Genomic DNA, 24,800 nt, shown 5'->3' with positions numbered 1-24,800 from the left:
CATGTTATATGAGTATTAAAACGACGACATCGACACATCGATCGATCGATTGCTCCAATTTTATACATGGTCGTCTCTATAGAAAAAAATCCAAAGAAGCGGAAGTAGGTATTGTAGGCCTATTATTACGATGCAATCAAAAATTTACTACCCATCATTAATTACGAGGCTTGAAATAACCTAATAAATTTTACAAAAATATAAATACGTGAATAGGTACTAGGTAGTGCAGTGGGCACCTATTTCGAAACGAGTGATTCGTCATCGATACTGAATTCACAATAAAATTGAGGAAAATTGATAACAAATTCAGATTCGATTACCAGTTGGGTTAAAACTTTATAATGGGTGACCTTGCTATACACAAATAAACTTCCTACTTCCCAATTACGGAGCACAGGATATTGGCGAGTAGATAGATACTACGTAACTAACTACATGCATACAACTATTATAATGGCCTTACTTGTCCACTTCTACTATACAGAATGCCACTTTAAAACGAGGAAACCTTCGGTATACTACACCGAGTACCTGATGTGTCGTCTTGTGTAGGGATTCACGCAAAGCTTTTTATAGGTATTCGAATGGGAGGCTTAATGCTCTAAACCTGAACAATATTTTCAAACTGAGGACACCTCTCACGCACAATTTGTTTCAAGAATCTCAATTAAAATTTAAGGTAGACATAATTTATGCACATTTTGGATGTATAGGGCACCTTTTTTGAATATAACTATTTGTTTCCGAATATTGTCAGAATTTTTCAGAAAAGAAGTTCCAAAATTATGAATGGTGTTAGCAGAAATACGTAAGTATACATTGAAAAAATCTCTCTCACAGGATGTTCAGTTTTTCAGAAAATAAATAATATTCCTTCGAATTAATCCACAGGCTTTTGCTGGCAGTTTATGAAACTAAATTTGAGAGGATGTGTTAGTGCAGGACTCGTGCTTAATTTTTTCCAAAAAAAAAAAGGTAACTTCAATAGTGAAAAAAGCTCGAAAAAGTTATCAAAAAGTCACCAAAAAAGTGACAAAAAGCGAAAACATTTCAATCTAGAAAAAAATTACAAAAAGAACAGAAAATTACCGACTGAAATGTTTGATTTTCAATTTCAAAAAGTGGAACTATTTTGAAACTTTTTATCAATTTTTGGCAACGACAAAGTGAGAATTTTTGCACTTTCTCGCAAAAAAAAACAATTTTTAGTGAAAAAGTGAAACTTATGAATAATTTTTGAAACAGAGTGAGACTTTTTGGATTTTTTTTGCAAGAAAACAATTTTAGCAACTTTGATAAAAAGCTAATATTTTTTACTGTTTTTAGAAAAAATCAAGACTTCGACAAGAAAACTAAAAAAAATCAAAATTTTAATGCTTTTATTATTTTATAATTCCTAAATTTGGCCCATTTTCATTAGAAAATCACGTTTTGAACCCCCTCCTCCTAACACATGATGAAAAATATCCCCCCTCAGGATTAAAAAAAATTGAAAATTTTCAGGTTTTGCATCCTAATTATAGGATTTTGTCCATCTTATACGGAACAGCACTACTAACAATAAGTTTATTAGATTCGACTCCCCCTCCCACCTGACCGATGTATCAGTGGTACATACTTGCCCCTCTCTAAATTTCTAAAAATAATTGGATTTACTGAAAGAATAACGTCAATTGGAAGACCAAAAATGCGTTTTCTTAAAAAGTAGAATATCTACAACTATTTTGAAGAATTCTTGCACTGAGATTGAAATTTTAAAAAAATTTACCAATTTCATTTCATTTCATTTTTTTGATATTTTTCATCTAGAATCTGAGAATTGAGGGAGGTTTTTTTTGAACATGAGGTCATATAGAAAGGTGTTGACCAGAAATTGAGAATTTTCCATGTTACACCTAGATTTTTTATTTATATATTTTTTTTACTTACATGATTTCTATCTAAAGAGGCCAACATTATTTGAGAGACTGAGGAGTTTTTTTTTTTTAAGGTGTTATTTAGAAGAATTTTGACACAAAAACGGTAAATTTTCAACAAATTTTTACAAATTATGTAGATTTACTTATTCCATTTTTTGATAGCTCAAAAGATCGAGGAAGTTTTTTCCCGAAAAGGGAAATAATTAGAAACATTCGGACAAAAAATTGAGAATTTCAGGACAAATGGAATTTTTTTCCAATTCTTTAAATCGTGCGTGTGTGAGGGGGCCAACAACGGGGGCCCAGGGGAAAGAAGAGTGTTCTCGGTACGATACAATAGATCTTACTTATACAAAGTCAACATTTTCCACATCATCCACCATACCTGTAGCAGATTCAGTCGTAGTCTTCTGCAGCTTGACAGACCAGCTCTTGAACGGTTTAATGGTGGTCATAAAAACGGGCTTGGGCGAAGCTGGAACCATCTCGACGACATTCTTCTTCAACACCTCGACACCGCTGGGACGTTTTTGTGTTTTTACACTGGCAGGGGTTTTGAGCGAAGCCAATGCCCAAGCTGTGGACGTGGTCGGCAAAGAGTAATTCTCGTTCAGGGCAGTCGTAGTCGGTTGAACTCTCCTTCTGCTCGAATAACTAGAACTTGGTTTCATCGACGGTTTCCTGGCAATTTCGTTTTTGCCAACAGCAGTAGAACTAGCCTCCGTAGTGGTTGTTTCAAGTTTTGCAGCGAACGCCGGACTCTCGGTAGATCGTCGTTTTCCGGTGGTCGCTGCGCCGAATCTGGTTACAGTCTTGCGGAGTAGTTCGGCTTCGGCAGATGATTCGGTGGTCAACACGAATCCTTGGGGTTTTCTCACTATGTTCTTGAGCTTGACGTTATTGCTGTTCTCGTTGAAATTCCTAACGCGATCTATGTTGTTACCAGGGTCGTTGATCGGGTACGTGGATACGCGATCATCGAACTTGGACGCGTCGTCGCGATCGCTGTCGATGGCGAATTGATTTTCGAACGTGTACCCATCGCCGCCTTGATAATGGAACGAGCTTTTGGCCGACCGGGTCGCGTTATTTTTACCCTTATCACTATCTGTTGTAGACGAAGAGCTCGACGTTTGAACCAAGTCTGAGGATATTGAAGCGGTCGTATCGTTCGAAGACTTAACTAATGGTAACTTTGAAATATCATCCGCGATACGAACGCCATTCTCTAATCCATTTTCCGCAGCGCTACCAGTCGCTTTGATACTTTCGGTGATGGAATTATCGAACTGGAACCTCAGCTTACCCCTGGACGACACAATCACCGGTTTCTCCAATTTCGTTACCGGTTCGGTTTCTTCATCTTCGGTCACCTCGTCAGGCGATTTAGCTTGATCGGCGTCCTCAACAGGCACTGACGCTGGTACTCGAACAGATTCCGATTCTCGATCTTTTTTCACTTTTTGTTTCAAGTCGGAGAGTTTCTTCTTAACGTCGTCGATCCCTCGCTCGTCCGATCGACGATCAGCCACCGTGAATTTGGAAGCTTTCGTCGATATAAAAATGTCAGCTTGCGAGGTCGAAGGTTCGTCGCCGTATATGACGCTTTTCTGAATCGATCCATTATCGTCCTCTGCTTTGGCTACCGATACAAAAGTCGAACTGGTATTGAGTTTTTCGCTCGGACCGAAACCGTCGGGTAGAATTTTAATAGGAACTTGACTATCATGACGCGAGTCGTCTGCCGAGGAAGGCTGCGACTTTCGCGAGTCGGCGTTTTTTGTCGAATCTTCGGCGATTGGCTTCGTCAGCTTCGAGTCGTCCGCGTTGTGGTGTTGATTTGAGTCCAGCAGCTCTCCTTTACATTCTCCATAGCGAGTTAATAAGACGATTGACAATCCTGTAAGCATAAAAATATAAATCTATTTTTAGTAACAGTTGAAGAGAGGAGCGGCGAAGAGTGAAAAATTATAGAAATACAAAAATAATAACATTAACTAAGCTTCGTACAGCTTTCGATATTGAGTTTTGATAAAATATGCATGTAACCTATTTTATAGGGATTCAGAAGTTCTACAAAATTATGTTCTGTTTGTACGTTGTCTATAACCATAAGTTAGAAATTCAAGGGGATATGAAAGCTGAAAACCTTGAAAATGAAGTAGATCTTTCAATTTTATATGCAGGCACAATTTGAAGAGAATCATCCTTATTATTCATATCTGTAGGCATTTTCTTTCCACAAAATAGACTGCACAGATTTCGAATTATTCATTGTGGTATTTTTGATTCAAAATGGTCAGCCTTTCAAAAATGAAGTATGCAATTTTTCCATCAGGTAAACGTAATCTCTGCATACGGTGTTGAAGACTTAGGGGTCTCAAGCCGCCAAATTAAGATAAAAAGAGGAGTTGCCGATTTTTAAAAAAATAGTAAGCATGAGATTAAAATGATAGACCATTATGAAGAAGTAAAATTCGAAGTAGACCAACATTCCTCGCTTATTCAGCAAACTATTTGAAACATCTCTACGAATATTTCTCCCCCTGCACTTCGCTCTTCTTAAAATAATCCTCACCAGTCATCATAATAACAAAACTATAAATAAAATCAATTGGAAATACTGCGAGTTGATAGATAAACTGTAAAAGGCTTTAATTCCATGAATGACGTAGGCAAGAATGCAAGTATTAATACTCGTAGTTCTCACCACGTCATCAAATATGTATTTTAATTGAATCTCGAACTTCATAATAAAAATTCTTCTCAGTTACCGATTAAAATTGCGCCCATCGTGTCGCATAGTGCAACAAACAAGTACCCGACGTCTTTCCCATTTATAATCATTACCGCCAGAAAATCTCGTCACATCGATAGTAAAATTATTTTTACGATTTTGTAATACCAGTCTCAGTCTCAGTCATCGTACGAGTAGGTAACTATAATAGCTCGGATCGACGTGAGAATTCGTAAAAATTAACAAAATAACGCGTTCAACCAAATTTCCCAGCCGATGATGTAACGCCTTACAAACGGTGTTCCAGCAATTATGGAATACGTAAGTGCAGTATATCGTCGTCTCGTTGTCGATGTCGTATGTACTTTGATACCCAGCAGATTTACTTATATATTTACGTTAGTACTTACTGGTTAACGTCAAGTACTGATTGCTAAGCGTTAAATAAACGAATCAGAAAGACAAAAAAACACACACAAAACAACAACAGGAAACCGTTTGACAACAGTAAGCGTTTCTGTAAACCAGTTTTCGCCAATGTTTTATACACTGGTCTACAGATTGACTGTAACTTATCCTGTAGTGTACATGTACATGTAATACATATTATTGTACGAGCAATATGTAAATGACGTGAATTATCCGACGATTGAGGTAATTTTTCAAATATATTTGACATGTTTACATATGTAATAGGTAGAGGTACCTATCTTGGTGTTTATTTGGCCACTTTTTTCACAGAGTTGTAACATATATCCATCTAATCTATCTACTTATTAGAAACAAGGACATACGCGTACATTCTAAACAGATGCAATATTCGCGATAGTAACTCACCGTTATGATTATGACCTTATTTTCGATCAAATGACTAGTATAGTGATCTAAAGATTATTCTAATATCCTCTCACACAAGTTCAGTATCTATCTACTTTTGCTTGTTACTATAAGGATGAAAAATTATCGGTATTGGTTAATGACTAATGAGCAAAGAAAATCGAAACTGGTAACATGGTCTACCAAGTTTTTCTCAAAAAATTATAACATTAAATAATTGAAGTAAACCCTTATTTTTACGCAGGCGGCGACTTTGAAACGATTTTCCAACCTACAAAATTCTTGGTTTTGGGTTTTAATTGGATTTTTAAATGCTATACTCAACAATTTCTGAATCGATTACTCAGCAATTCAAAAATTCATTGTCGACTTTCCAATCGTCAAGTAGATTTTTAGACAATGTTGGATAGATAACACGACGATTTAAAGGAAAAATTGCAAATTGATTTAAAGTCGGAATGTCTAACAAAACTATACAAATTTCAAATGCACGAGTTCTTCAACGTTATTTTTATTTTCGGACCTCTCCGTCGGAATTCACCATTTAAAAATGCATTTTCAAGATTTGACTGTATTTTTTGTAAAGGGGTGTCTAACAAAGTAAAAAGAATAAAATGAAGGACTTTTGCATGACTTTTTTAAAAAGACTTTCTCAAAATTTCCGAAGGACCTTGAACAGTGAGTTTCTCTGCCCCCCCCCCCCCCCGCAACAAATTGAACCGCAAGAATTTTTCAGTACTTCTCTCCGAGACTTTCCAAACTGTTTATCAGATTCTATTCCTTCTTCTCAAAATTTCATGAAAATATTAGATAAAAATTCAGGACTTCTGCATGACTTTTCTATGACTTCTTCAACATTTCTGGAGGAGGAGGGGGGTGAATACAATATTCATCAGATTAAATTGAAATAAAGAAATCTTTCGTGACATTTTTCTCACCTTTTCAATAATTTTGAATCGTTTGAAGCTTCGAGCTCAATTATTTGTTGATTTTACCCTCTCTCCCTTAAAAAAATGCATTCGAAAGTCTTTCCAATGAAATACCCAAATAAAAATGCGGGACTTTTGCATGACTTCTCCAGCAGCTTCTCATAATTTCTGCGAGACATTCCATGCAGTGTTTCTTTGGCTTTTATTCCCTTCCCCCACCCTTGAAAAATTTATCCTTGGCGTTTTCAGGATTGGTTGTACATTTCCGATGCTGTGTTCAACAAAATCTGCTGAAAAATCATAATACAGGATTACCCCTTCGAAATTTCTGCAGTCATTATCTTGAACATAATGCTTCACAAATTCCATCCTCTCCCCTGATTTTTCAATTCCTTGCATCTTTATTGTAATCTCAAGATTTGGGAGTATTTTTCAAATTTTTAAAACATTCATTTCTCATTTTTTAAGTAGTTTCGATAAGAACAACCGGATGGAAGCAAATTAATTTTGAAAAAATCTCAGGGTTTTTGAGCCACATGAAAGATTTTTCTAACTTCGATATTTCAAAACAATTTTTTGAAAAAAAGTTGGCTTAAAAAAATTTTTGCTTCAAAACGAATTTTTCGTCAATTTTAACCGGATTTTGACAAAATTTCAGGATGATTTTAGTTCATTTTCCAAATTTTAATTTAAAAATGTATTCAATATTGGTTTTGAACCATTCTAATGGATACATTTTATTCTCACAATTGAATTTCTACATAATTATGTACATGATTTCTGATGCATATATTTTTTTACAATTTTGTTCCGATTTCATAATGTTAGTGAATTTTGAAACATTCGATTTGTGGATTTTCATGGGCGATTTTTGAAACCACTTGCACGAAATTTCCGAAATGCGCTTATGAGTATAATTTAATAATTCGACGAGTACTTTCCAACCGACTACTGCAGTGTATGGTATGATTTCTGCTCGAAATCGATTTGAGATCTGATTTACCCACGACATCAACCAAAAAAAAAAAAAAAAAAAAATACCGTCCAGGTACGAGCAGAAAGCATTGATATGCATTGTTGATCTTCACAGCATAGCCATAACGGGTTTCTTTCAAATAATATAGGTAATAAGAATTTTCGATGCTCACAGACCGCAAAATATGCTATACCATACAATTTCAATAAAGTAAAAAATTTAGAATTCATTCGTATCATGAATCGAATATTTTTCATATTTTTTTCAACCACAAAAAACCGAACACGAGACTAACCTAATTTATACCACCATTAATGTACCTATACCTACCTATATGGCAACCTCGCAATACCAATAAACCGACGTTAAATATTTACACATTTTCTGGAAGAAGTGTTCGAAAAAAGAAGAAAAAAAAAGGTTCCTTTTCAACATATTCAAAATTCAACTCCCATGCAGATAAGATCACCAACATTGTTAGTCTGATAGACTGCATTCGGAATACAAAATACACGGAAAATATATATGAGTCAGATTCCAAGAACTATGATACAACAAAATATATGCAAACCAATACCACACGTAACAAATCATCGTGCCAGCATAGTCCATAACAATAGATTGTTAGGAGATATCCATGCATTGGACTCGTCACATAAGGGAGAGAAACTCCACAACAAAAGTCTACAGGTGCAAGTGGTTCATCTTCATTATGTTACACAAGTCAATACTGTACATAAACTCGTCTTAAAAAGGTAAGGTATCGAACAGGTATTTCGTATGTGCTTATAAAATCATATTACGCATTTCCTCTGACACGTGTATTCGATAAATCCATACGCGATATGTAAAAATTAACCAAAAACAATCGCGTACTTATACATCTTCGTGCGAAAGGTTGAACGCATATTTGAGTGACATATTTTCTTATTTAACGACCAAAAACGAACACTCGAAAACCGGCCGATGAACCAATTTCTCGTCCGGAGTTGTTTCTCGTATCATAACCTCGAATCATACCACACTCACAATGTAGACAGCACAGAGGTATCCATCTCATTCTCAATACATATATGTAACTACCGAATATGCCAGAATACAAAGTCGTCCTCCACGTCCTGTTTGTGGTATTTGTCGATGCGTTTACGTGCACACCGTACGCCTGAGCTCGAGGCTCGAGGTAACACCGCAACTTTCATTTTCACCTATTGCCATTTTCTAAGCTAACAATAAGCAAATCGCAGAAAATTTATTCAACAGCGTCCCACGACAATTGATGGTAGGTTTTTTCTCTAAACAAGGTCATAGCAAGCTAATAAACCGCGATCATCGTTAAATTCGAATTACTGGTATATTTTCAGAAAGACTTCGACAGGTGTGTAAATCCTTGTTAGGTTAATTAGGTACTTCTACGTTGAAGTATTGATAGGATCAAGATGCATAATTTAGCCAAATCGAGTATTTTAATATTGTAAGTGTAACAGCTGAAGGGCGACTTCATGAACCCTAAAAATGATCTAAGGATGAGTGAAATATCCATATAGATCTCTCGATCCAAGATGAACATTTTTTTGAAAAGAATTTTCCAAAAACTGGATACAGAACTACCTACTCCCTTCCTATATCTATAGATCCACCATAGTCTAACCATCGCATAAAAGTGCGGTTTATCACGAGATACCTAACTACAGATACATGTACCACTGCATTAATCGTCATGCCATTACTACCCCGTTATCTTTGCAATCACCGTTACGCAATTGATGGCAAACACGATAAAATAAACAAAGAACCGTCATCGAATCAGCAGCGGTGCACAACTCATAGCACTGCTCACTAATACACACAAGTTGATCTTGGAAATACGAATACCTACACAACATCGTACGATTCGTTCTATCAATTAAATTGCGTACGAGCAGATACGATTGAAAATGGTCACCATCAGCATCATTGATAGATAGCTGTCTGGCATACGAGTAGTACCGCCATCTTATGAAAAATTCTGTCGACAACTCGTCATTCGCAATGCATGGGACAGTTGATTTGAAAATTTAGGCCATTCGGTAGGTGAATTTATTGTATTTGTACGGGCACAGTATAGCCACAGTCATAGCCATCGCCATCGTACCAATCCGGGCTAAATTGCAGTAGCAGCAACTGCGGGGATACCTACATTTATATAAATAAATTTCATTAATTTACCGCGGCGCATACGCAACAAAGCGTAAAACATTCTGAAATTTCCATTCATTTACTTCCTAATCAGCACAGAGCACCGTATATACAGTACACAGCGTAAATTATGTAGGTAAGGTAAGGTACACTACACTCAGTAAGCATACAATTGTGTTCGCATTTCAGACTAGAATAATTTTTACGCTGATTCGAATTGAAGTTACCCATTCGAAAGAAAAATGGCTTGATTAAAATGTATCCAATCATGTTGAATTATTGATCTAATTTGATAAAAGTTAAAAAATTGTGTGACCTTTTGACCAACATTTTTCTCGAGTGACGAGATTTATTTGTTTTGATCAAAAAGTGCATTTACACTGTTATTTGTATTCACTCGTTGAATTTAATGTTGCTGAAGATTACTCGTCCCTCCTTTCCATCAAAAAAAGATGAAAACTGAAATGAAAATCATCGAAAGAGACAAATTAATTTGAAAATTACTCCTACGGTTGAAATTTTATAAATTATCACATATTCGAACATGATCGACATTGCTTAAAATTAGAAGAAAAGTAGTAAAACTACATAGCGAAATTATCCAATACCTACTAATAAAAAGTATCAAAATCGATCTAAAATCGTGGGAAGTGAGGAAAAAAGTAATAAAATATCACCAAAATAATGTTAAAATTTCTCCCAAAAATAAGGGAGCTTTATATTTGACAGTAGTTGAAAAAATCTCACACACACAAAAATTGGTTAAATGCACAAAAATAATTGTAAAAAATGTTGAAAAAAATGATAAAACATCTCTAAAATTGAGTGCCTAAAATGAAGAAGAAACTGTCAAAACTCCGCAAAAAATTAACAAAATGCAAATGAAAGTACTTAGCAAAATAAGTTCAAAGATTTGTCAGCCATTGTAAAAATTACACAAAATATTAGCAGAGTAATAAAAATTTTTCACTGAAAATCGACGAAATTGAAACAATAAAAGTACATAAAACGTGTAAAATTTACAAAAAATTCTGCAAAATTCTCGAGGAAAAAAGTGAGAAAGACGAAAAATTGCCAGAATTATGAATATTGTACGAGCAATGGGCAAAATTATTAAAAATATTTTTCAAAAATCAACAAACTCAAAATTGTGTAATATTGGGACTAGATTCAAAAATTTTGAAAAATTGGTAATATTGGCATTAAAATGAAGAAAAAATTAAAAATTACTTAACGTAGAAATCATTAGAAATCGTGTAAAAATGAAACTGAATTAAAAATCGTAAAAATTCAGTAGGCTATAAACATAAATTGAAGGTCCTACGGAATTTCTAATTCTCCAAAATCGTCAAAAAAAACACAAATCAATTGAAAAATCAAATGTCCACTTATTTTTTCATTTTGAACGCCCAGTTTTGACAAAGTGAGAATAATGCTGTTCTTGACGGCCCAATTTTTCCAAAAAAAAAACAACAACAACAAACTAAAATTTCGAAATGCGCGATTGGGCTACAAGTAAGCACATACAACTCTGTGGATCTTCTTTCTCGTCCACATTTCAAATTATCAACAGGATTGGAAGATCACCGACTCGAGTGAAAAAACAGGATTTTTGGATCCAACGTTCTTCAAAAAAATACCTACTTCAAAATCTCGAAAAGGCAATTCTGCAAAATTAAAAACCTCAAGACCCAGACCCCCCAACTTTCCATTAAAGATTCTGAATGTTTTTTTGAAGCTACCCAATGGGTATCCATGCTTTGGTAACAAAAAAAAAGGAGCAAAGTCGATGACATGAGTGCTCCAGAAATTTCTTTACTGCCCTGGAAATGAAAACTAATATTTCTTTCTCTCAATTCTGATAACATTTATTTTTTGACCACATTAAAATCTTTTTTCCACAAGTACGTACATGCCAATAAGATTTTAAAAACATTAAATTATGATCCAAAACTCGAAGTCATTGAAGTTACCCTCACAAACGCTTAAATCTAGTTAACATTTATTTAATCATCGAGTAATTGTAACAAGAGCTCATACAAAATAATCCCATTTCACAGTTTTCAGCAAAACAGAAGAAGCCTTTTTGTGTTTTCTTTCTTACAAGATTACAATTAACACTTAAGAAGCATTCAAATTTAAAACAACGTCTAGGATTTCCCAACGCATGCTTTTCCAATGACATAGTGACCGTGTACAAAGCAAACGAACAGCTGATTCAAACCTTATATAATCCCATGACTCATACAACTTCCAAAATATGGCTAAAAATATAGTATATTACTATATAGGAGGCGAAAGTGAACGTTTTCTGTCGAGTGCGAAGGGTGGCGGAACGAGCCGAAGGCGAGTTCCGCCATCGCACGAGACAGAAATGTTCACACTCGCCTCCTACATTGTAAGATATTTTTCTTGATATACGCTACGAAAGTAGAATATAAACGTTGAAATTCATATTTTCACAGGAAATTAGGAATTAATAAAAATAATATTGAACAGACAGAACTTTGACTGATTGATTTGATGTGTAGTTCAAGATAATTGTAATCTTTTTGGTGTTTTTTTCGCCGTATTTCTGAAGTAAGTAAGTATTTGTATCATGATGAAACGAAAACTTCGGCTGCGGAGATCAATTTGAAATACTCGTAAAATAAAATAAGGATCACAGCTAGATTTATATCCTTTCATTTTATGAAGCTTTCTTCAGTTCAAGGCGAACTAATGTATGTACTTAGAGTTACCTTATTCGAGTTTTTGTAGTTAGGTATACAATCTTTATCAATATCATGTAGGACTTATGGTTCGCGGATCGCGGAAATATCAACCTACATACACTAAATTGTGTACTTAGCCTATGTACCCTAAGTACCCTAGGTGCTGGCGCGAAAGGTCCGCACTGCCGAAGGCTGGCGCGGAGAATTCGCACTGCTAGGAGGGAGCGGGCGCGGAGATTCGCACTGCCGAAGCGGGCGCGAAAATACGCACTGCTATTGGCGAAAGTTCGCACTGCCAGAGGCTGGCGCGAAAGTTCGCACTGCAGGGAGACTGGTTGCCGGCGCGATAGTTCGCACTGCCTTAGGCGGGCGCGAAAGATCGCACTGCAAGAGAGAGAAGCAGAAAGAAAAAAGCGAGAGAGAACTAAGCAGTAAGAGAAGCGTATATTTCAACAAAGCTGGAACAACTGAATATGTAAGCAAATACAGCTTATATTTATATGATTTGTTAAAATCCTATGGACCAATGAGCAACGAGAAGACCATCCGTAAGGTGGTTTTACAATAATTTTGTTTGCTCGAATAGGGAGCAGTAAAACGATCACGACAATATTTTAATGACCGTGACTAAATATGCCTAAATACACGGCACACACATACACGCATATAGAGGGTCGCTCTTTACGGTATTACGTTTGAAACAAAACCACATACGTTTGGTCTTCTTGTTGCTCGTTGCTCTTTACGGTACTACGTATAGAATAAAACCCTACAAGACTCCCCCCCTAGAGGCGGAGCCGACTAAAAATTAGAAAAAAATTGAAAAAAATGGATTTTTCTAAAAAAAAAAATTTGAAAAAAAGTGCAAAACGTAAACATAACAAAAGTGCATTACCCATTTGAAAAAAAATAAGTAAAAATAAGAGCAAAAAATTGGGTAAAAAAAATTTGTAAGAAATAGGCAAATTTACATCTTACATGAAGTATGTTGATGTTTACTTGAGAATGGTTTAGTTTTTATTGTATTTGTATATGGTGACGAGAGTAGTAGCCCAAGATAGATGTCGCGCATGATTTTTTGTCAAACTATTTAGGTAGCCAAGGCGAGAGGGTGCCTGCACCAATCTTCCAGCACGAGTATATGTAGAGTTGGAAGAAATATTAATAGGTGTTTTATTACCCTTGTCGGCAACGCTTTGAGTTGAAAGAGAATTGTCAACTTCGTATGGTAGTGTAGACCAAGGTAATTGGCGGCTTCATTATTGTGTAGGGGAATATTTTTAATGTCCTCTGTTTCGTTTGGTGGCGCCATAAAAAAATATGCTGGCTTTAAACGGTCAATTGAAACTGTATTTTGCTTGCCATTTACATCGAGTATAAAGTATTTATTATGGCGCTGGATAACTGGATAGGGTCCTTCATATACACAATCCAGAGGTTTCCTTGCTTTGTCAACACGTATGTATACTTTAGTACATGTGTTTAAATCTTTATGTACAAAAAATGATCGTGAGGTTTTATGCTCTGCTGGGCAAGGACAAAATTCTTTAAACCATGTTTTAAGCTGGTCTATGTATGCAGGAAGAGGTAGAGTGCTAGTTGTTGTATGAGTTTCGAAAAATTCACCAGGTAATCTAAGGGATTGGCCAAATAGAGCTTCTGCAGGTGAATAAGGAAAATCTTCTCTACACACAGAACGAAATCCCAGTAAGACAACAGGAAGAGCTTCAGTCCATGTTTTTTTATGGCATCTCAATGCCTGTTTGAGGCGGCGATGTGTTCTTTCTATGATGCCATTTGCTGAGGGGTGATAAGCAGTTGTGGTGATGTGATCTGCCCCCAAAAGTGCTATTAATTCACCATGTAGAGCTGAGGTGAACTGAGTACCCCTATCAGTTGTAACTTGCTTAGGAACACCATACCTACATACCCACTCTTCAAAGAATTTTCTTGCAACAGTTTCAGCTTCAATGTTACGAATTGGAATATATTCACACCAACGTGAGAAACGATCAATCATTGTTAGCAGATATTTTTTTCCATTACTTTCTGCTAATGGTCCAACAATGTCAATGTGAACATGGTCTAGTTTGTCTGAAAGTGGAAGAGGTTGGTATGGTGAGTGAGTGTGCCTGCTGGTTTTGTTTTTCTGGCAGGGTTGGCATGCTTTGGCCCATAAACGTACATCTTGATTGATACCTGGCCAAATATATCGTTTTTTAACCAGATTTAAAGTAGCTTTAGGACCTGGATGAGATAAGTCGTGCACTTGTTGAAAAACTTTCATCCTGAGTGTTGAGGGTACATACATTTGTTTGGGGCCATTGTTTTCATTTTCATGACACCAAATTGAAGTGCCATCAGGTAGTAAGTAACCTGAGAGCTTCAAAGGTATTAATGAAGTACCATTTTTCCAGGCTTGTAGTTCGGGACAAGTATTTTGAGCTTGTGCAATTTCTTCTGGAGTTACAGAGGCAGAGATAGAATTGATGCGACTCAGCATATCAGCAACGATGTTTGCTTTGCCAGCAACATATTTGATGTTGGTGGTGAGTTGGGCAATAGAGTCCAAATGGGCAGCTCTGCGTGCATTGTATCGCTTGTTGCTGATTGGCTGTTTTGTGTAAGCAAAAGTGAGAGGCTGATGATCAGTATACACGGTGAAATCAGGATGTCCTTCAATAAGATGGCGAAAATGCTGGACAGCTTCGTAGATAGCTAATAACTCTCTATCATAAACTGGATATCTCTGTTGTGGCTCAGTTAGTTTTTGAGAGAAAAATCCTAATGGCTCAATAGTACCATCAGGGCGCATTTGTTCGAGTACAGCCCCTATGGCAATGTCTGAGGCATCTGTAGTGAGCATGAATGGACAGGAAAAATTTGGAACTGCAAGTTGAGTGGCTGAGGCGAGTAGCTTTTTGCATTCTTCAAAGGCTTTTTTAGTGTCCTCAGTCCAGTTGACTGGAGTTTTATCTCGTTTTTTGGGATGTCCCTTAATCATGTCATTTAAGGGAGCAAGTAGTGAAGCGATATTAGGCATGTGGGCTCGGTAAAATGAGAATGAGCCGATTGCACGCCTGAGCTCATGAACATTTTGAGGTAGAGGCAATTTTAGTATGCGTTCTACGTTGGATTCAGTTGGTTCAAAACCTTCAGCTGAAACATCATGTCCTAGAAACTTGACTTTGGTTTTCCCTAGCTGGCATTTACGAGGATTAATGGTAAGACCGTATTCATGAAGTCGTTTTAGGACCATTTCAAGGTGGTGTAAATGCTCTTCTTCGTTAGCTGAGAAAATTAAAATGTCATCGAGATAACAGATGACGAAATCAAAGTCCCTGAACATGGCGTCCATAAAACGTTGATAGGTTTGAGGAGCATTGCGCAAACCAAACGGCATTCTCAGGTATTCGAATAACCCAAATGGCGTTGTGACAGCAGTTTTTTCAATGTCACATTCGCGAACTGGAATATGGTGGAATGCTTTGACCAAATCAATAACTGAAAATAATTTGGCGTGTTGTATTTTTGGCGGAACATCATTCATGTTTGGAAGTGGATAACGATCTGGTGTGGTGATGGTATTTAACTGACGGTAATCACCACAAGGTCGAAGTTCATTGGCTCCTTTTTCACGAAGTAGTAGTGGAGAAGCCCATGGAGATTTTGAGCGACGAACTATACCAAGTCTCAACATCTCATCAAATTCCTTTTTCGCCCTTACGAACATTTCATGGCGCAGGCGACGAGGTTTTGCAAACACTGGTGGTCCTGTGGTTTCAATGTAGTGCTCAACAGGATGCTTTGGTGTTTCAAGAAATGGAGCAGGTCTGATGAGAGATGGGTATTTTGCAAGTAGTTGAGAGTAGGCATCATCTGGCTGAGAAATAATGTGAACACCAGAGGTACGAGGTTTTTTACTGGTGCATTTTACAGTGTGTTGGCCAGATTCGATTAATTTTTGTAGTCGTAGATCAGGAATTAAGTTGAATTCGTAAAGAAAATCGGCGCCTATTATTGGTCTGTCTACATCTGCTATGATGAAAGTCCACTCGAATTTCTTTGAGAGTCCTAAATCGATTTTACGTGTTTCGTATCCGTAGGTATCGATGCGACTATTATTGGCACCAAATACTGAGAAAATTGGAGTTAATTTCGATTTGTTAGTGCCGTTGAATCTTGAATAGCGTGGAGGTAAGACAGAAAAATCGGAACCAGAATCGATTAAAAATTCATGTTTGGTGGTGAGGTCACGAACATGTAGGCGGCGAGATGACGAATAATGAGGTTGGTGTGCCGCTGCCACGTACCCCCGAGTTAGTTTCCCGAATTGGCCCCGGAGCCACCAGCTCCAGAGGTTGGGTTGGGTGATGGAGTAGAATTTACAAATTGGCAAGGCTGAACGCATTTAGTAGCTTCTGCTCCAAATCGATAATGATACCAGCAGTAACGATAATTTCTATTCCTTGATTGAGAACGATTTCTTGGTCTGGATGGAGATCTTCCTCTTGAGGGTGAGCGTTCCCTGGACCTACTGTCTCGGGAAGCAGTTAAAGATGCAACTTGCTGAGTAAGTTTGTTCAATTGCTCAGTTATTTTATCCAAAGTTGGGGTTGGAATTTCAGGAACGGCAGGTGTAGAAATACTAGCGATAGAGCCTGATGAATTTCCCATAATTGAGTGTAAGGAATCAGCCATACTCGCCAGTGAGTCAAGAGGTACTTTATGGATACTGATATGCTCCTGCATTCTAGGAGGTAGACGTTGAATCCATAATCGTTTGACTAATTCGTCATTGTAATAAGGACCAGCAAGAATTTTCATATCATTGAGAAGAGCAGAGGGCTTTCGGGTACCTAGCTCTACTTTTCTTAACAATTCGTCAAGTTTTTCCTCCTCAGAAACTTTATAGAGTGAAATGACTCGAGCCTTGAGTTGGTCATAGACTAAGGCCGCAGCAAGTTTCGACTCTAAAATATCGCTACAACGACCAAGTACTTCAGGAGGCAACTTAACAGTGATAGTGCCTAATTTTTCCTCAGAGTCATAAATTTGGTGAGTTTTTAACTGCCTTTCAGCAAGAGTATACCATAAGCCAGGATTCGAATATAAAAATTCAGGCAGTTGTATTTTATCTACTCTCGTTATGGTCGGAAATGTTGGTCGATGTAGAGAGAATATAGGATCCGAAATAGGAGTTTGTTGTGGAGTAAGAATAGGCATACCATTCGGATGCATGGTAGTAGGAATACTAGTTGTAGGAGTATTTATAGTTGTGCTGGGTGGTGCGGTGGTATTCATTTTTGAAAACAAAATTTTTCAATTGTGAAAAAAAATCAGAACGATCGAAAAAAATTAAAGAAATTAACCGGAACGAAAAATGAACGAAAACGAAAAAAAATTCAAAGGGGAAAGCAAAAAAAAATACTAAGCAATGAAATTTCTAAAGGTCCCGGGTTTCGGCACCACTTGTAGGACTTATGGTTCGCGGATCGCGGAAATATCAACCTACATACACTAAATTGTGTACTTAGCCTATGTACCCTAAGTACCCTAGGTGCTGGCGCGAAAGGTCCGCACTGCCGAAGGCTGGCGCGGAGAATTCGCACTGCTAGGAGGGAGCGGGCGCGGAGATTCGCACTGCCGAAGCGGGCGCGAAAATACGCACTGCTATTGGCGAAAGTTCGCACTGCCAGAGGCTGGCGCGAAAGTTCGCACTGCAGGGAGACTGGTTGCCGGCGCGATAGTTCGCACTGCCTTAGGCGGGCGCGAAAGATCGCACTGCAAGAGAGAGAAGCAGAAAGAAAAAAGCGAGAGAGAACTAAGCAGTAAGAGAAGCGTATATTTCAACAAAGCTGGAACAACTGAATATGTAAGCAAATACAGCTTATATTTATATGATTTGTTAAAATCCTATGGACCAATGAGCAACGAGAAGACCATCCGTAAGGTGGTTTTACAATAATTTTGTTTGCTCGAATAGGGAGCAGTAAAACGATCACGACAATATTTTAATGACCGTGACTAAATATGCCTAAATACACGGCACACACATACACGCATATAGAGGGTCGCTCTTTACGGTATTACGTTTGAAACAAAACCACATACGTTTGGTCTTCTTGTTGCTCGTTGCTCTTTACGGTACTACGTATAGAATAAAACCCTACAATCACAATACAAAATAATCAAAACAATTCTTGCGTACGTCTTATTCTTGAAAGAATTATGTACCTATGTTGGAGAAATGTTCAATTCAACATCCGAAGTCTTCGTTTCACCCATGATACATACAATTAGCTATCGATCTTCACAAACAATGAATTGGTTAAATCAAATGAACTCGATCACCGTATAAAATAAGTTTGAAGTAATTTCAAATAAAGCAAAAAGAACACGGAAAAGAATAATTATCACGAACAACACACTAATTAATCATAATGGGTGTTATATTTAGATTATTTAGACAAATTTTTTTCAATTCAACATCCGAAGTCTTCGTTTCACCCATGATACATACAATTAGCTATCTATCTTCACAAACAAAATGAATTCAAATGAACTCGATCACCGCATAAAATAAGTTTAAAGTAATTTCAAATAAAGCAAAAAGAACACAGAAAAGAATAATTATCACGAATAACACACTAATTAATCATAATGGGTGTTATATTTTGATTATTTAGACAAATTTCGAGTCTGAGTGAGTGAGAAGTCTGTGTTACGTACTCGCCTCTCCGTTTCTCGATGAAACTGATAACGTTCGGTTTTCGTACTCGACGTACTCGTACTTGATGCGTTCGTGCGTTCTTTTCATCTCAGTGAGACGAAAAAGCGTTCTTTTCGTCTCACTGAGATGAAAAGAAACAGTCGCGTAATATCAATGAGTTTCGCACGTTATCGAACGACAGATATTCTACAGTTTCGTAGCGTGTATCAAGAAAAAACAATTTCGTTCTCGCCGGCGGCGGCTCAGTGCATTGCATTGTTTACCATAGGTCATTACTATGTAGCGAGTATACGAGTACAGTATGTTATCTATCAGTTTCGAGTTCGTCGTACACATTCATATGCATATTATCATATACACACATGAAAGCATTGTTTCAGACAGAGAGGTGCGTTCACCTATCGTGCGAAATATTCCCATGGTATAGAAGAATGTCGACGTCCACCTACGAGTATTCAGAGTCGCTTCAGTAATTCCAGACCGCCTTTTACTTTCTATGAGAAGGCGAATGCAGCTCTTAATGAGTCTGTATACATCTGCGTGCATGTATTTATAATTTATTTAATGTGATGTGACGATGTTTAAATGCATAAAATTCTATTGATATCTATTATACTTCAACATAAAATTTCGATTTTGATAACACCAGAAAGTTCAAATTTTAATGTTTTCAATTTAAATTGAAAAACGGTTCAAAATAGCCCCCATTAGTTCCCAGGCAATTTGCGTAAAAGCTTTCAATAACGACGTTATTTTTTGCTCAAAATCCGATCAAAAAATCTGCATGGCTCTTTATTGGAATTTGGAACGACAGGAAAATGATTCAATCTTCTCCCATTTATCTCTTTCTCCAGAGTAATTTCATTTCATTCTTAACCGAAGTTACATCCTGCAAAGCAGAATTTCGAAATCGAATTTCCTTTTCCTCATCACAATTCACAACGTAGGTAGGTCTAGGTACCTGACGAGGTAATCATCATTACACGCGTAAATGACCCAATTTAAATGACTATCGAAAGTATTCGCATACTTGATAGAGTGGTCATTACCTATACCTGAACCTACGTAAACGAGAAATTCGCTTATCTATATCTGTCACATATAAGCTATCTATTGAACTTTCACTGCAACTGTGCGTAAATAAACGCCGCCCTTCGCATGTGATCATGTTCAACAACCAAGGTCACTCGGTACAATAAACTGATAATTTTTCGAATTTTTAGATCGTCTCCGTTTATATAGTCGTGTCTTCTTCTTCGGAATTATCATTTGTTACGTTATACTTTCACTGACTATAAGTTTATAAAATGCTTCACTGGTATATATTATTCAAATTTTTTGTAACTCAAACAAAAACATGCACAATCACGCCTACGCAACCGTTACACATGTACATACAACTAAACATTATTCATATAGATCTCTAGGAGAAACTGCGAATAATATTACAAGGCATTTATAAGCATTAAGCAAAACAGTATACAATACGAATGTGCAAAAATCAAACGGGGTTCAGGAGTGAAAAAATTTCGCCGACTAGTCTCTTCTCCTTCTTGAATTGACAATAATTTATCTCGTGGAATATACTAGGATCAAAATTTATCGGAATTATTGTAGGGGTTTAAAATATTTGTTCCGAGTTCCAGATGATTTTCGGGGTAGAATGACTTTAGGAACGAAACTGAAGTGAAAACTGCAGATTCTTCGTGAAGAAAATTTCGATTGAAGCTGGTTCAGATTAATTACATATAAAAGTAGCCTGATCTGATTTCATAAAATTCATTTACCTAATTGAAACAGTTCAATTAAATTCTAGCAACTTTGATCTTTCTTGACCCTCAGTGGCAATGACACAATCAGCATTTTCTCAACAGGAGGGCAAAACAAGATACAAGAAGTTGACAATTTTAGCAAAAATTTACAATTTTTTTCTAAAAGTAAGATTTTTTTCACGTTGTAATTTTTGGCAATTTCAGGGGAAAAAGCGATACTTCAATGGACAATTTTTGAGAAAAAGTGAAACTTTTTGGAATTTTTTTCGAAAAAAAAAATGAAAATCTTTGACAATTTTTGCCAAAAAACCACACTGTGATAATTTTAGTAAAAAGCATCAATTTTTATCAATTATTGTAAAAAAAATTGGTATTTTTTTTGCGAAAAATTATAATTTTTAGCAAAAAACTAGATTATTAATTTATTAAGATGAGATTTTTGATATTTTTCGCCAAAAGATTGTATCAGTGAGGCTAAAAACACACGTATTCGCTTCACACCCTTACGTTTTGAAAAAATCCAATTGTGACAGCAGACGGAAGTATGTAGACGCCTTACTAAATTCTGTTTCCTCTATACACAAAATTCCGATTAAATATCATTTTTTTCTTCCAAATTTTACCGCATTCAACATCCGCGAAAGAACCTACTCAACTCGGAGACGCATTATTCCCAATTTATCAAATTAACTGATTAAATAATTCGTGGAAAATGACATCTCATAACAAACAATCATAATCATACAGACTGTAGTAGTGGGCGTACCTCTGTGTAATGTATGTGTGCTGTGCATACAGAGTACTCGTATTCTCTCAGGAATTTCCGTGTAATATGACCACAGTATGAGAGATAATACGACGAAAAAATAATACAATTTGGCATAACACACATCTCATCGTATCATTTCAAAGATAGCATTCAAATTGTCAAACAAATGCGTAACTTGAGACCAGTGTAAATGCTCTGTGAATTGAAAAATTTTGCGAAAATTCATTTTCGCTTCATTGCTGTTCCATTGTATAGTACAGTGAACACTGAACAGTACTATAAATATAATAAAATATAGACGGAATAATTGACACATGATGTAAACTCTCATAATACAATTCTCATTACCATAACAATTCTATTGTTTTACGAATAGATTCAGATACCATTATACACTGCCCAGCCAACAGCTACAGGTACAGGTATAGTATGATATCTTATTTGGTAGTCCATGTATGATGTACATCAATGCAAACGTAACTAAAATACAGATGCACTTTAACGAAGACTACCAATATACGAATACGAGTAATTTTTGTATAAACATTCAAATGTAAGTTACATAAGTATAGTCAAGTAGGTACTCGTGCACGTAGGCTTCTTTTTCTTTCACGTATGTAGAATCAACATTATTTAGCAAGTACATACATATTAAATAATTTTATGGAAAACTTACCAAGATAGAAAACAAAACGACTAATATCAGTCGTCATTTAGTTATCGTATAGGTACTGAAACGATCGTAACCAGAGTCCAGCAGTTCATTCGAAATAGCCATTCCACGAACATCATTCCTGCGAACAGAAAATCAAAAATATTAATGCTTCAAATTCATATATACGAGATACAAAAAATCATACGTAGTTCTTTCCAATAAGAATCGTGAATTTTCCCAAGCTCCGGAACTGGTTTTCAAAACACGATCGAATCATGATTTGAATATTTTTTTAGTATCTATCTACGTTGCTTGCGTCCATCTCTCGTTATTTTATTTCGCTATAGTTATCTCAATGCCACGTGAAAACAAGGCGTGATACGTATAATATTTGCACTAGAATCGAGTGTCTATGCATCAATACACAGGTAGGTAATAGGTACTCGTATACAGATCACAGATTTAAGCTACCAGCTACCTTCTTGTACAATTTGAAACGTTGATTTTTCCCCCTTTTTAGCACGTATACAATCATTAGATCAGTCAATATACCTAATACCTACGAATGGTCCCGTTACGTCAGTTGTACGAGTAGGTAAAGGTATACATATTATAGGTATCGAATAATATCCGCATTCAAGGTTTAAGAAAGTATAATGGCCATATTTTTCATAACGCCAAATTCCATTAACATACATATATCCGTTTGACATGTTTGGTCATATATTGGCAAGTGTGAACAATTAAAAATGAGAAAAAAATAGTGTTAGAGTATTGCCAGTATTGGTGAACTAGGTATTTGTACATAACAGAGTTAACAGTATACGGGTACACTATACATATATTTTACGAAATCTACTTGAGAAAACTCTATTTGTTTATGTACGTTATGTTACGAATGTAATATACGTGTCGTGCTTTTTAATTACGTAATTTTTACCAGTACCACTTGCACTTTGACCTTTAAACGTGAAGATAGATTTTGGTTTCTTCTTCAAAATTCTCTCAAGTAGGTAATGTACCTACAATTTAGAGGACTGAAATAAAATATAAATGTAAATACATACTTAATACGTACTTACAAGACATCCAAGCCAAGTATGCGGAAAAGAATATACAAACAAATACACCCATTTTAAAATAAAAATCGAGACGAAAATATTTGTTATTATTGTTTTGAAAATTCAATTTTCAGGGCTAATTATGACACATACGCGATTATTTCCTGACAAACCTACACAATACACAATACACATCCTAAACTGTTGTCAACTATTCGTACATAAGTAACCGAGTATTCAGTATTCACCTGCAAGTTGATGTAAGATTATCAGTTGAGAACATCTGGGAACGCAGGATTATAAAATTATACGGGGTTCTTTCCTGTCACACAGCTGTCAATTTTTATTGCATATCTACTCACTCCTGGAAAGGATAAATTTTGAAATTCATTTCAAAGTTTTAAAGGTTCATTTTTTAAAAATTGGAATTAAAAAAGGCGAGTTTTCGATTTATCAAAGTTTTCATGCCCTAACTTTGCTCGAGTCAATTACGTACAGGGTGTCTACTGAAATCCATAAAAAACTAAATTCATGATTCATGTTTTTTTCGTACTCCCAAAATGAAATTTCGTACCACATCAACTTGTAGTTAACCCCCCCCCCCACCCTCTACAAATAAAATTTTCAAGGTGTCGCCAGATTTTTAAAATATTTTAATGAGAGATTTTTTGATTTTTTTTTCTAACTTTATGTTATTTTTAATGAAAAAAAAAAAATTCTACAAATTTTAGCCATCCACTAAAAATTCAACGGTGTCAAGAAACGATCCGTCCAACAAAGTTGAAAAAATCGTTTAAAAACATAAAATCAAATAGAAAATCAGTCAAGCTCGACTCGCTGTAAAGAGTCATTGAAGTTAGGAAAAATCAAAAAAAAAATGCAATGCAAGAATTTTTGGCGAGAGAGGGAGATTTTATTTCATTTTTTTAAATTCTCGATTTTGAAGCACTCTGTACAGGGGACCGACATTGCTTGAAGATGGAAAGAAGTTTTTTCTTAAAAACAGAAATTAAAAAAAAATTGTTACTGACTCTCCTTCTATTAAATTTTTTCTTGGAAGGGGGGTGGATATAAAAGAATTGGTAATTTTTAAATCTAAGTTTACTCATTACATTTTTTAATAAGAAAAATTCTACACATACGTCTCAAATGACAGAAACATTACTGAAAACCATGAAAAATCGATCAAATATAACTCATTAAAAATAATTCTAATTAGGTAATTGGAGAATTATCAGTAATCACTCAAAAAGTGGTTAGGTGGCTTGTTATTTTTTGTCCAAATCATTATTAGATCGATTTTCACACTTTGACGATTGCCTATGACACATTTTAATGAGGTTTAACTATTGATTTTTCAATTAGTATAAAGTTTTGTCCTTTTTTACGGTATTTTATCACTTTTTCATAATTTTCGATCATGTTTATGTCATCAAAGTCATTTATTTCCAACTTTTTTGAAATCAATTTTCACAACATTAAGAAACTTGACATTTTAATTTTTTAAAAAGACAATTTTT

The 24,800-nt window shown here is 35.9% G+C and overlaps 1 protein-coding gene across 2 annotated transcripts in view; it reads right to left on the bottom strand.

Moving 5' to 3' along the window:
* LOC135836155 (mucin-2) overlaps positions 1-24,800 on the bottom strand; it is a 60,050-nt gene that overhangs the window by 6,620 nt on the left and 28,630 nt on the right. For both annotated transcript variants that reach the window (XM_065350790.1, XM_065350791.1), the window contains exons 2-3: positions 22,241-22,358; positions 2,308-3,822 (exon numbers count right to left, since the gene is read on the bottom strand). In XM_065350790.1, the coding sequence (XP_065206862.1) occupies positions 2,308-3,822; positions 22,241-22,277 (1,552 nt within the window). In that variant the 5' untranslated portion in view covers positions 22,278-22,358. The remainder of the gene's footprint in view (positions 1-2,307; positions 3,823-22,240; positions 22,359-24,800) is intronic.

The sequence above is a fragment of the Planococcus citri genome, chromosome 2, assembly GCF_950023065.1.
Source record: "Planococcus citri chromosome 2, ihPlaCitr1.1, whole genome shotgun sequence".
Taxonomy (NCBI): domain Eukaryota; kingdom Metazoa; phylum Arthropoda; class Insecta; order Hemiptera; family Pseudococcidae; genus Planococcus; species Planococcus citri.
The sequence above is the reverse complement of the archived record's forward strand: the minus strand, read 5'-3'. Positions and strand labels throughout refer to the sequence as shown.